Source organism: Giraffa tippelskirchi, chromosome 7 (genome assembly GCF_054371585.1).
Source record: "Giraffa tippelskirchi isolate mGirTip1 chromosome 7, T2T-mGirTip1v1.2.pri, whole genome shotgun sequence".
Lineage (NCBI taxonomy): Eukaryota > Metazoa > Chordata > Mammalia > Artiodactyla > Giraffidae > Giraffa > Giraffa tippelskirchi.
In genome coordinates, this window is record NC_137281.1 from 90,948,742 (window position 1) to 90,962,412 (window position 13,671).

The window sequence follows — 13,671 nt, forward strand, 5'->3', positions numbered from 1 at the left end:
TATCCCTGCTATAATGAGGCAATTAGGATAACAGAAGCCACTTTGCCAGCGTCTACAACCATGGTGTGGAATCATGAGAATGATACAAGCTATTTCATGTCATTGCTTCCCTCTTCAGTTATTTTTTTCTCAATTTAAGTGATACTTTTGATAATCAGAATTTGGCAATCTAAATGCAATGATCCTAGAAGAACCTGTTAATATGTTCACAGCTTCTTTGCAAAACAAAATGAAGCAATGTAAAAAATACTTGTAAAATACAGAAGAATAGTTTTATAACCTTAGAGATGAGAAGACAAGTTTAAATCAAAATAGAAAATGAAAAGGAAAACGGTTACATTTGACATGTTAAAAAAATATATATGTGGCCAAAAGGCAAAGAGTGATAAAAATCTGCCCACTCCATGTGGATGTGTGAGTTTGTTTCTGCATAATTACAGAGGTTTCCTCCTTAACTGAGGATGGTATAAAGGACCATCCATGCATAAAATTAAATTTAAAAAGCTGTTAAGGAAATTTATATAAATGAGAAATTAATTCACTAAACATATAAGAAATTAATAGGTGAATATGAAATAGAGGCCTGGTGTGCTGCAGTCCATGGGGTTGCAAAGAGTTGGACACGAATTGGAGACTGAACAACAACAGCAATGAAATAGATAAAGAAGAAGAAAATATGGGCAACTGAAATGAATCTCCAGTTAACAGAAAGAAATGGAAAGGATTATAAACATAGAAATAATTTTATTCTCAAAAACAAACCATGAGAATGAAGACCACTGATTCTGGTTAGCTTGTAGAAGAATGTTGTTCATGTATTATCAACAATAATAAAAGTAGAAAATAAGAATTACACTTTTCTATGAGACCATCAGAGAATGGATGAAGCAAAGAAGCCTTTGTGTTCAGCTGCAGAGAAAGGCAGAGCCTGTGTAGAAGAGCAGAGAGCCATGGCAGCTCTATAACTGCAGGCAAGTACCTAGTATGGATATGGGGGTATGGTGGTGTGATCCTGACATGGACTGAGATATTTTGTAGAACCGAGAGGAAAAATAAGGTGACCCTTTTATGACACATGGGATGTGGACAGATTAGCATCTGAGAAAGCTCCAAACACAAAAATAGATAGCTCACTCATGAATTTCTCCCCCACTCCCACTGATACCTATACCAATAATTTGCTCAGAAAAGGAGAAATGGAGGAAGAAATGAAAATCAATGCATACTGCTGGCTTCCCTGATAGCTCAGTTGGTAAAGAATCCGCCTGCAATGCTGGAGACCTGGGTTTGATCCCTGGGTTGGGAAGATCCCCTCGAGAAGGGAAAGGCTACCCCTTCCAGTATTCTGGCCTGGAGAATTCCATGGACTGTATAGTCCGTGGGGTTGCAGAGTCAGACACGACTGAGGGACTTTCACTTCACATTGGCTGATGCATATTCTCAGCCATCATTATAGTACTTGATGTTGATGCTTACAGAATTGTCATAAGGGCAACAAAACTATAAGAATTGTGGCTCAAACTCATTTCAGTTCTGACAAAATCGAAGATATAGGTTCTTTGGTAGCAGTGACAAGATACTGAAGGTGAAACTACTCTTGGCTAAATTCCGTATAATTAAAGATGATTTCAAGCTCCAGCTGAATTACCCTTTGAAAGAATCTAAAAGATTAGATTCTCATTCTATCTGTTATATAGAAGAAAAGGATTTAACTCTCTGAAACACTATGCAAAGTATAGTTAGATATTATTATTTATCTTCTATATATATTTTTTATATTGAAGAAGAGTTCACTTGCAATGCTATATTAGTTTCAGGTATATAGCATAGTGATTCAGTGTCTTTATAGATTTGTTGTTTAGTTGCTAAGTTGTGTCTGACTCTTCATGACCCCATGAACTGCAGCACGCCAGACTTCCCTGTCCTTCACTATCTCCTGGAGTTTGCTCAAACTCATGTCCACTGAGTTGATGATGCCATCCAACCAATTCTTCCTCTGTTGCCCCCTTCTCTTCCTGCCCTCAATCTTTCCCAGCATCATGGTATTTTTCAATGAGTTGGCTCTTTGTATCAGGTGGCAAATTATTGGAGCTTCAGCTCCACCATTGGCCCTTCTATTGAATATTCAGTTCATTTCCTTTATAGATGATACTCCATTAAAAGTTATTACAATATAATGGCTATAATTCCTTGTGCTGTACAATATATTCTTATTGCTTATCTATTTTATACATAATAGCTTGTATCTCTTAATCCATACCACTAATGTGCCTTTTCTCTTTCCTCTCACCTTTGGTGAGCACTAGTTTATATTCTATATCTTGAATCTATCTCTGTTTGGCATATACATTCATTTGTAATACTTTTTTACATTCTACATATAAGTGATATCATGCAATATTTGTCTTTCTTTGTTTGACTTATTAAGAATAATATTTTTGGGTCTAATCAATATTTTAAAGAATAAAAAATAATTTAAAAACCATGATAAAATAAATGCTAAATTTAGATAAAGTCTGAATTAGTAATAGCATCATTTTGAGCCATATTGTAACCTGAGGCAAAAGGAAAAATCTGTAATGTTGATGTCTTTATTGTGAAAAAGTGATATTCTGTTCATAACTTTTACACTAACTTTGACTTTTAAATATTGCATTAAAATAGCGCTCATATTGAGTACTAAGGCATTTGGTAACAGGATAAATTTTGTGCCAGAGGCAATACCTCACCTGCCTCATCCTCATCTTGACTCTTACTTGCTTCCTCGGTATATATATCAACAATCTCTCATCATTTAATTACGCTTTTTCTCTTTTTGATTTTATTTTAAGATGTAAATAACTTTTCTTTTTTTTTTTCAAATAAATTTATTTATTTTAGTTGGGGGCTAATTACTTTACAATATTGTAGTAGTTTTTGCCATACATTGACATGAATCAGCCATGGGTTTACATGTGTTCAATAACTTTTCTTAACTTTCTATTTACTTTTGACATAACTAATAGGCTTCCAACAGAGTTGTATTATCTCAGTCACTGATAGGATTTTGGTGTTAGAATTCAGGATTAACCCCCTGGGGCATTAGATGACATATTCTAAAATAGTTTCCCTTTACAAAGCTTTGGTATTTTCTTTGCCAAATTCAATTGACATAATAACTCGCTTTGGAAATAGTCAGCAGGGTTGTGGCAGTCTCAGATCTCCAAAGCACTTTCTCCATTGCATCATAAAGAGTTCGAGGAGATTTCAAAATCTAATGTTCTCTATGTGATGACAAATATTTATGAACAATGACAAGGATAGTCAGTTAATATTTTATGGGAATGTGGAAGTTGGCATCATTGTAAGAGTAACATAAAACTTGGAGTTTCAAATTTCTGGAGTTTGGGAGCTACTCATGTTTATGAGAAACAAGAAGAAGACAATAGAAAAAATACTGTAACTATTCTACTGGTTCATCAGCTGCCTTGGAATGCAAATGGAGTAGAGGTCAGAGTTTGAGCAGGAATAGTCAGAGGCTTAGGTCTGAATTCATGAGTGTGGCATTTTCTACCCTCTCCCCAATAGACTTCCATCTCTTCTTGATGCTTAGAAATACTTTAATGGTGGACACTTTTATTCTATTACCATAATTGAAATGATCAATAGCTTTCAGAGAGTTGACATGTGGTTTAAAACCAAGGAGCATATTTAAAATTGATAACCAACAAGATCCTATGGTATGGTGCAGGGAACTCTGTTCAATGTTATGTGGTAGGCTGCATGGGGGGGCAGTTGGGGGTAAATGAATATATGTATGTATATAACTATGGCTAAGTTGCTTTGCTGTTCACCTGAAACTATCACAATATTGTCAATCAGCTATATGCAAATATAAACTAAAATGTTTTAAAAAGGAAAAAAAACCAAACGAGCATGCAAATTACTGAAATTCTTTTCTTTTTAAACTTAGATGAAAGATAGAGAGATGAAAAGGCTAAGGCTCCAGAGAAATAATTCAAAGATTTTATGAGTTTGTAGAACTTTAGCCTAGATCTCTTATTTTCCATACTCAACATATTTAATAGTTTCAACTGTTCCCTATTGTTCTATTATTCATCAACATAGGACTTTGATGGTTAGATAGGAAGTTGTGAATCTGAGAAAATCTTGACACAAACAGCTGACTGCATTGGGAACTTTACATGAAAGCTATTTAACCTTTAGTTGCTTTGCTGAATGAGACATTTGGATTTATGTAACTACCATCACCCAGGGTTCATCCTGAAGACACTGACAAAGGCTCTAGTGCAATATGTCCTTTCATTAGACACATTTATATAATAAATTATATTTATTTTAATAAAATATTTGAAGGGTTAGTTTTGATTTGAACTTAGTTGGGTGAGTTAATATTATCATCATCACGTCAATTTTGATTCTCATATCACCCTTGTCCATTAGATATTTTATTAATGAATGGATTTCCTGGCTGAAGACCCATACACTCATTTAGTGCCTTGTGTATTCATCATCAGCATCAGTATCAATTACATATTCGGTGATGTTTTAACCTAATTCACATTTTTTGTAATATGTAAAAAGTTAATTTGCATTTAATTTATAAGCTTTAAACAATATGCTTACAGACATTGCACTCAAAATTTTGGACACTTTATTAAATATATTCGTTCCACTGGAATGACAGCAATGAGATTTCCTTTTGAAAGGAGAGAGAAAGAGAAAAGAGAGACAATAAGGAAGGAAACATGGAGAAACATTTCAAAGAGATGGGGAAGTAAGCTCCTTGGGTCTCTATATGCCTGGCTCCGGGAGCTGGTCTGACCACAGTTTGCCCTTCAGGCAGGCACAGCTTTGCCTGATGATGTTTGTGTCTCTGCCCTAAGAGTGAGGGAGGCTGTCCCCTTGGCCTTCCTGTTCCTCTACTGTGTCATCACTGCCAGAGTCAGTCACATCTCTTAATTAGCTGAAGTGCCAAGGAAGATTAGGGATACAATGGTGAGAATTTAGATTTCTTTCAGCCTCTTCTGACAACACTTTCCCCACTAATCTGGCTAACATAGACTAGTTGATTCTGAAAAGTGCCATATTTTGTAGGATATTTTTCACAATTGTATTTTATCTTACCTAGAAAAATGTTCATGTGATACATAGTTTCTGGTTCTATGCCAGCCACAATTTCAGAATAATAGATCCAGAAAATACATAGATGAAAAGAGGACAAGGAAAGAAAATGGATGAAATATGTCAGGTACTATAGAATCCTGTCTGCTGGGTAACAGTGAAAAAGGCAAGATGAATAGGAAATAGGCAGAGTGGAAGGGCCTATAAGCCTCAATCAAAAAAACCTTCAGAAATCCTCCGATGTCTCAAAGATATCATCAAACACAGACACATCATAAAATGACCAATTCTGAGTGAGTTTGTGGGATGCACAAAACCTAAGAGTAAGTAGAAGGGGCTCTTCACCTAGATTCCTGGTTTTCCTGGTGTATTTTTATAGGCAGATGATGGAATGAATGCTGAGATAAGTGTTTGTCTAAAGTGGAGAAAAGTTAAGAAGCAAGCTCAGAAGTTACCAAATATTTTTATTACAATTTTGACAGTCTGCAAAATATGTTGTATTATAATTCTATGTGGGTCCCATTTTGCCTCTATGTGTGCATGTGCGAATGTGGGTGTATGCACGTGTATGCAGTGTTTGTATACATATATATGCTGATATTTTAAAATAAGACTTTAATAAATTCCATCTGTAGTCATAACACCTGTATATTAGCCATTGTATTCAGCTCTAGAGAGAATTAAAACAGATATTTCTAATGTTCCTAAAATATGTACAATGCACTGTATAGACTTATTGATTTTTTCACTTTTCTATTTTTTTTTCTTTTTTTACTCACATCTATCTTTCTTTTCTAAGTACTGAGTCACTAGCTTTGTCTTTCAAGGTTTTTATCCTCCTCTTTATATCCAATGTTTCACAGAACTTAAGACAACTGTGCTTGTTAAATATTATGCAGAATGTTAATATATACTACATTGTATTTTTCTGTAGCTAGCAATTTTCATATTTAAAAACATTTCATATCGACAACAAAATATTTTTTGAGCATGTGCCTTAAATATATGTGTATATATTTATAAAGTTTATATACCATTATATTAATATATTATACATATTAAATGCAGGATTTTGAAAAGATAAAATTAAAAGCCAGTGATATGTGCCTATATATGCATCATTATATACATGTAATACATATTTATACTATGTTATTATCACTCTTAATTGGATCATCACATTGACCGTTCTGGAATGAGCCCACACCACTAAATAGACTGAGCATTAAAACTGGAGTCCCCTCTCCTGCAATGACTACTATTCTTTTAATTATACAGTGTTAAACTTCTAAGCTTATTTTTAGTTATTTAAGGATACAAAAAAGAGCATTCATTGATTAAATCGGTGCTAATAATTTCTTTATATATTTCAACTGAATAGTACATACTGACATTCTTCTACTAATAGTAACAATATAGAAAACTCATTCTAAACTTAAGTGCTGCTACCATAGTAGCTTTAGTTCTCTTGTCTTGGAAAGGAATGGATTAGACTATAGGATCTTATTGCTCTTTACCTCTCCTGTATGCTATGATTTTATGTGTTAACATAACTAATTTAAAAAATGTATCCTGGAAAATTTGTATTGTGACAGGCTCTCCCTTGGGCATCATGCTGGTATCAGAGAAAGAAGGAGATTGGGAGAATATAGTCAAGAATTGGGAGCTTCCCAGGTGGCTTAGGAATGAAGAATCTGCCTGCCAAGCAGGAGATGTGGGTTTGATCCCTAGGTTGGGAAGATCCCCTGGAGAAGGAAATGGCAGGCTACAGTCCATAGGGTTGCAAAAGAGACATGGCTTTGCGAAGAAAAACAACAACAGTAAGGAAATGAGACTGAGAGAGTGTAATGAAGTTGTGTAGTTCAAGGATGGAGTGGCTACATAAGCCATGCTTCACCAGGGATACAGCTGGAACCTACCTCTAAATTATGGGGAAAGTAGAGTTATTGTTGAAAAGTGGTGACCAGCTGGGAGTCAGAGCAATACAAGGACACCAGGTCAGAGGAGGACAATAGAGAAAACAGAGAGCAAGGCAGAGAGTTAGCAGGCAGAAAATGGGAATTCCACAAAAGAGTGTGTTGGTGGATGAGGAGAAAAGTGTGTAATTCCAAGCAAGCTGCTAAGTCTCAAGCGCAGTACAACCACCAAAATGCAAAGATTGATATTTGGAGTTATGTTGTATCTCAATCAGGAAATTTTTGCTATGACTCAAGAAGGAAGGAACCCCAAGAAGGTATAGGACAATAGACTCTGAGAGTGGACCGCAGTGCTGTAGAAGCACATGGCTGAATGGGAATAAGACTGTAGCTTTGAGAAGAGTGATTTGTTTGTTTGTTTTAAATCTAGAGGAGGGAAACGTTCAGTGTTTTCCCAGGATATTGGAGAGGGTTGAAACATATTGTTTATAACTGAAGTGGTGAATATGTCAGATATTTGTAGGTAGACAACAACATGGGTCTAGATGTGAGAAATTATAATAACAAAAAACTCTGCTTCTTTATGTACTGCAGGCAGAGAGGATGGAGAGAGAGAACAGTACTGTGGTGAAAGAATTCATCCTTGCTGGTCTGACTCAGTCTCAAAATATTCAGCTCCTGGTGTTTGCACTAGTTTTAATTTTCTACCTCATCATCCTCCCTGGAAATTTCCTCATCATTCTCACCATCAGGTCAGACCCTGGCCTCATGGCCCCCCTCTACTTCTTCCTGGGCAACCTGGCCTTCCTGGATGCATCCTACTCCTTCATCGTGGCTCCCAGGATGCTGGTGGACTTCCTCTCTGAGAAGAAGGTGATCTCCTATAGGGGCTGCATCACTCAGCTCTTTTTCTTGCACTTCCTTGGAGGAGGGGAGGGATTACTCCTGGTTGTGATGGCCTTTGACCGCTACATTGCCATCTGTCGTCCTTTACACTATTCAACTGTCATGAACCCCAGAACCTGCTATGCCTTGCTGTTGGCTCTGTGGCTTGGAGGCTTTGTTCATTCCATTATCCAAGTGGCCCTCATCCTCCGTTTGCCCTTCTGTGGTCCAAACCGACTGGACAACTTCTTCTGTGATGTGCCGCAGGTCATCAAGCTGGCCTGCACCGACACCTTTGTGGTGGAGCTCCTGATGGTCTCCAACAGTGGCCTGCTCACCCTGCTGTGCTTCCTGGGGCTTCTGGCCTCCTATGCAGTCATCCTCTGCCATGTACACGGTTCTTCCTCTGAGGGGAAGAGCAAGGCTGTGTCCACATGCACCACCCACATCATCGTTATATTTCTCATGTTTGGGCCTGGCATCTTTATCTACACCCGCCCCTTCAGAGCCTTCCCAGCTGACAAGGTGGTTTCTCTCTTCCACACAGTGATCTTTCCTCTGTTGAACCCTGTGATTTATACTCTTCGCAACCAGGAAGTAAAAGCGTCTGTGAAAAGGCTGTTTAGTCAGCACTTAGCCTGATAAAAAGTGGGAAAAATGAATATGAAAATAACGACTGGAAAATTTCATGTGAAATTAAGGTATTCATTTTCCAAACACTACATTTATTGATCACCTCCCATTTGTCGAGACTGTACTAGGCCCTGGGAGAAAGAGCTACTACTGAGGCAGGTAAAGTCACTGTTTTTTGAAGTTACAATCTAGTATGAACAGACAGCAAATAACGTAGAAAATAAATAGTATGGTTTCAAGAAGATATATATCCCTGAAGGTGCTAAAAACAAAAGAAAAATATTCGATAGCAACAATGAAATGGGGGTAGTGAATTTACTTTTAGTCTTGAAGTAGGTCCTTTAAAGGAAGTGATGTTTTGGCTGATATCTGGATAAACTGAACATGCCAACTGTGCTAACGTGGGCAGGCAGAGCCTTCCAGGAAGATGAAACAGGTATGGCAAAAATCTGAAGATAGTAATGAACTTGGTATATTTGATCACAGCAAAGGTCAAATTGACTGGGAAATAATAAGTAGCTGTATAAACAGTTAGCATTCATGTTGGAGATACTGACAATGTCCAGCACATAGACAGGGTCTATGAAGTGAGTATCAGTTTAGTTCAGTTCAGTCGCTCAGTCATGTCCGACTCTTTACGACTCCATGGACCGCAGCACGCCACGCCTCCCTGTCCATCACCAACTCCTGGAGTCCACCCAAACCCATGTCCATTGAGTCAGTAATGCCATCCAGCCATCTCATCCTCTGTCGTCCCCTTCTCCTCCTGCCCTCAATCCTTCCCAGCATCAGGGTCTTTTCCAATGAGTCAGCTCTTCGCATCTGGTGGCCAAAGTATTGGAGTTTCAGCTTCAACATCAGTCCTTCCAATGAACACCCAGGACTGAGCTCCTTTAGGATGGACTGGTTGGGTCTCCTTGCAGTCCAAGGGACTCTCAAGAGTCTTCTCCAACACCACAGTTCAAAAGCATCAATTCTTCAGCGCTCAGCTTTCTTTATAGTCCAATTCTCACATCCATACATGACTACTGGAAAAACCATAACCTTGACTAGACGGACCTTGGTTGGCAAAGTAATGTCTCTGCTTTTTAATATGCTGTCCAGATTGATCATAACTTTCCTTCCAAGGAGTAAGCGTCTTTTAATTTCATGGCTGCAGTCACCATCTGCAGTGATTTTGGAGCCCAGAAAAATAAAGTCAGCCAGTGTTTCCACTGTTCCCCATCTATTTGCCATGAAGTGATGGGACTGGATGCCATGATCTTAGTTTTCTGAATGGTGAGCTTTAAGTCAACTTTTTCACTCTCCTCTTTCATTTTAAAATAATTATAATAAGAATCTATTCTAAACAACAGAGTAATTTCTCTAGTATGGTTCAAAAGTGATTCAGGGCTGTAAACTCAAGATTCTGAATATATCAAAGAGTTGAAAATATTATTAAAAGGGAAATAAGCTTACATCTTCAAAATGAATTAAACTGTAAATTTTTCTTCAATAATCACATAGAGGAAGGCAAGTAAAGCAGGTCATTTTCATATGAAAAAAGTCATGGAAACATTTCACTGTCTTTTTTGCCATGACTTCATAATTAGTCCTATCAGATATTTATGACTCCTAACTTTGTATTGATCTCATACGTAATTGACTTCACACTGAGTGTGACCCTGATGGTTCTTTGGTGTATCAGTCAGGAATCTATTGCATTCTAATTACTTAAAAATGATTTAATATAGAGAATTACATGCTTATGAAACAGTTTCAAAGCTTGGAAGAACAGATTATAGGCTGGATATCCAGCGATGACTCCCAGAACAGCCCAGGAGAACTAGACTATAAAGAGAGTTGTTCTTGCTACAACCTTTTCATCTGTTGTCTAAAAAATACCACCATGTTAGCCTAGGACCAGGGTCAAGATGATGATCCACAGCCACTGTGTACTTATCAGATCTCCCCTAGATAACAGAAGCCTCTCCTGGTACTGCCTGTCTGCCAGTGGCTTACCCAACTGAATGGGTAGCATCCAAAACAAACCTGGAACCAAAATGCATGGGATTGATTTTTTATATTTTATTTTAAAATAATAAAAATTAAAATATTTATGATTTAATATAAATATAAACATGATTTAAAATAAATATTAATCATGCACATGATAAAATATGCATATTATAGAAAAGAGCATTTTCTTTTCTGAAATATCTCCTTCTCAATCCTACCCTCTATCAGGGCTTCCCTGATAGCTCAGTTGGTAAAGAATCCACCTGCAATGCAGGAGACCCCGGTTCGATTTCTGGGTCATGAGAAGGGATAGGCCACCCACTCCAGTACAAAAGTTGATTCCTCCATCTGTGCATCAGACTGCTTTCCCTCTTTCCTACAAAGGACCATTATTCCTTTCTCTCTTCTGAACCATTAACTTTTTCCTCCCTATTGCATCCCCTTGGCATATGTTTCTTTCATCTTAAATAAAATCTTTTTGTCAGCTTTCTCCTTCCACACCTTACACATTTTTTCTTCCCCTTTAGAGCCAAGCTCGAGAGAGGTTTAGAAATATTTACAGACTTTTAAAGAGCAGCTTTATGTTTATAGGAAAGTTGAGCAGAAAATACAGAGTTTCTATATATCACCTGCCCCCCACCATATACACATACTTTTTCCCATTAATATCTTGCATTAGTGTGGTACATCTGCAACAACTGATGAACCAATACTGATACATTATTTTAAAATAAAATCCAAAGTTTATATTAGAGTTCACATTTTCTCTGCACTTCTATGAATTCTGACAAATACATTTCATCTATTCATCATTTACGGTATCATATAGAGTAGTTTTGCTGCCCTAAAAATCCCCTATGTTCCACCTATTCATCCTTGCCTCTCTTCCGTCTCCCCTCAAGCCCCTGACAACCACCGACCTTTTTACAGTCTCTCTAGTTTTGCTGTGTACACAATGCCACACAGTTGGAACCATACACTATGTAGTTTTCATCTTCTCAGGCTGGCTTGTTCATTGTTCCAATGTTTTTCCTTTTCAACTCACCCAGTCATGCCAATAAAATAACTTTTGTCATGATCACCAGTGATAGCAATGATTGTTGGCCCGGTCTCATCGTGTTTGACCTCTGAATAGCATCTGACACAATGGATCACTGCCTTCCCAGGCCCTCCATTTTTCTTGTCTCCCCTGAACATCACCAGCTGTTCCTTCATTCTTCTTTGAGAGCTTCTCCTTAGCTACTCAGCTTTCCTGGCTTTAAATCCCATCTATTTATTGATAATCTTTATACTTATCTTTCTCATGAATGCTTGCTCCTCTCCCCAGCAGCCTATGCCCCTGCCACATCTCTGCTTTCAAGTCCTGTTTCACCTCATGCATGACACCCAGACTGACATCTGCTGTTCACCACACCCCTCTCTCCACCACACAACCCACTGGAATTCACTGTAATTCCATTTTTCCAGTCTCTGGCCCAAAATCTTAGATTGTAATATTTTAGAAGTATTTTCTCTCATATTCCACATCCAATCTATTAACAAGCCTGGATTAGCGCTGTCATCATGAAACTGCCAGATGACATCATCTCTCTCTCAAATTCTACCACCTACGCCCAAACCACCATCATCTCTTGCCTATATTATAGCTGTAGCCTCTTTATTGGTCTTCTGTTTTTGTCCCATTTTATTTTATTGTCAGCAGAGCATCCAGAATTATCTGGTTAAAATATAGTCACATCATCTCTCTCTTCTCAAAACCCTCGATGACTTTGCTGTTAAAGAGCTAAGTCTTTCCTTGTGATCTATAAATCTCCATACGACCCTATCCATAAGCCCCAACTCCCACTCCTTTTTCTCTCTGACCCCTTATTCTAATGCATCCCATCTAATCCTTCTCTTCAGTTCTCCTGGCCTTCTGATCCTGGGCTATGTCAGCCCACCCTTCCCAATCCCACCCCAGTAACTTCGACTTGATGTTTCCTCTGTCTGGAATGTAATTTTCCAAGATACTGCCAAGCCTTACTATATAATTTCCTCATATTTGACCTGTCCTCAAAGGCCACTTTTTGTGTGACATCTTCCCTGAGCACCCACTCCCAGAACAGTCCCTGCCCATCTTTCCTGCATTGCTTTTGTTCATAGCACTTATTACCTTTTAACAGGACATATGTTGCACATGCTTATTTTATTGTCTGTCATTTTCCACTATGATATGTAACACCCATCAAAACAAAAATTGGTTTGTTTTGACTACTAACTAGCACAAAGAAAGTGCTTGTAAATATCAAACTAATAAATTAAAGAATAATATGAAAATTCACGTAATTCCACTATGCAGAAACATCTAGTATTAAAATTTTGTCAGTTTTACATGTATAAACACATTACTATTTTTATAAAAATTGGGTCATATTATACATATAGTTTATAATTTGTCCTTTTCTCTTAATATTATAGGCATGTTTTAAATAAGTAAATATAGATCACAATACTCAAATGACTGAATTATTCAATTACCATTTGTTACTATTTATTTAAATAATCTTCTACATTTGTATATTTAGAATTTTGCTATTACAAATTGACTTTATATAAAAATATTTTAAATACTACCTTTCACTCTTATGGAGCATATTCTGGGAATAGATTTATAGAAGTACAATTACTAGGTCACAAGGTATAAATTTTGATATATAGTGAAATTCTTTTGATTTAATTTTCTACCAACAAAATATGGAATTATTTCTTTGCTGTTTCTAAGAGTAGGACTCACTTTCTTTTACAAATTTACTATTTGGAAAAAACAAAAGTATCATATTTATTATAGCTTTCCATGTGTACTATTGCTATCAATGTCTATTAATTAAATGCATTTTTTGCTTAAAATGTTTTCTGAAAATTGAGGTAAAATATAAAGTCCCTTTTGTCAAGAAAGGTTATAATATTGTAAAGATTATAATGTTATAAATTCTTGTATATCTTCAGGTCTCTATCTATTTTTTATACTCTCAGATCCTTTACATTAATTTGTTGTACTCTATGCTTTTTCTATGTTATTTAAATACCATCATTTTATAGTACTTTGCATGTTAGAAATACTATTTCTACTTCCTGA

The 13,671-nt window shown here is 36.8% G+C and overlaps 2 protein-coding genes across 2 annotated transcripts in view; one reads left to right on the forward strand and one right to left on the reverse strand.

Moving 5' to 3' along the window:
* Positions 1-13,671, reverse strand: part of LOC145512684 (olfactory receptor 11H6-like) — a 364,468-nt gene that overhangs the window by 168,954 nt on the left and 181,843 nt on the right. The window lies entirely within an intron of this gene.
* On the forward strand, positions 7,638-8,838 carry LOC145512706 (olfactory receptor 4N2). The gene has a single exon (XM_081506998.1). It carries the CDS (start codon positions 7,644-7,646, stop codon positions 8,565-8,567), a length of 924 nt encoding a protein of 307 aa, XP_081363124.1. The 5' UTR covers positions 7,638-7,643; the 3' UTR covers positions 8,568-8,838.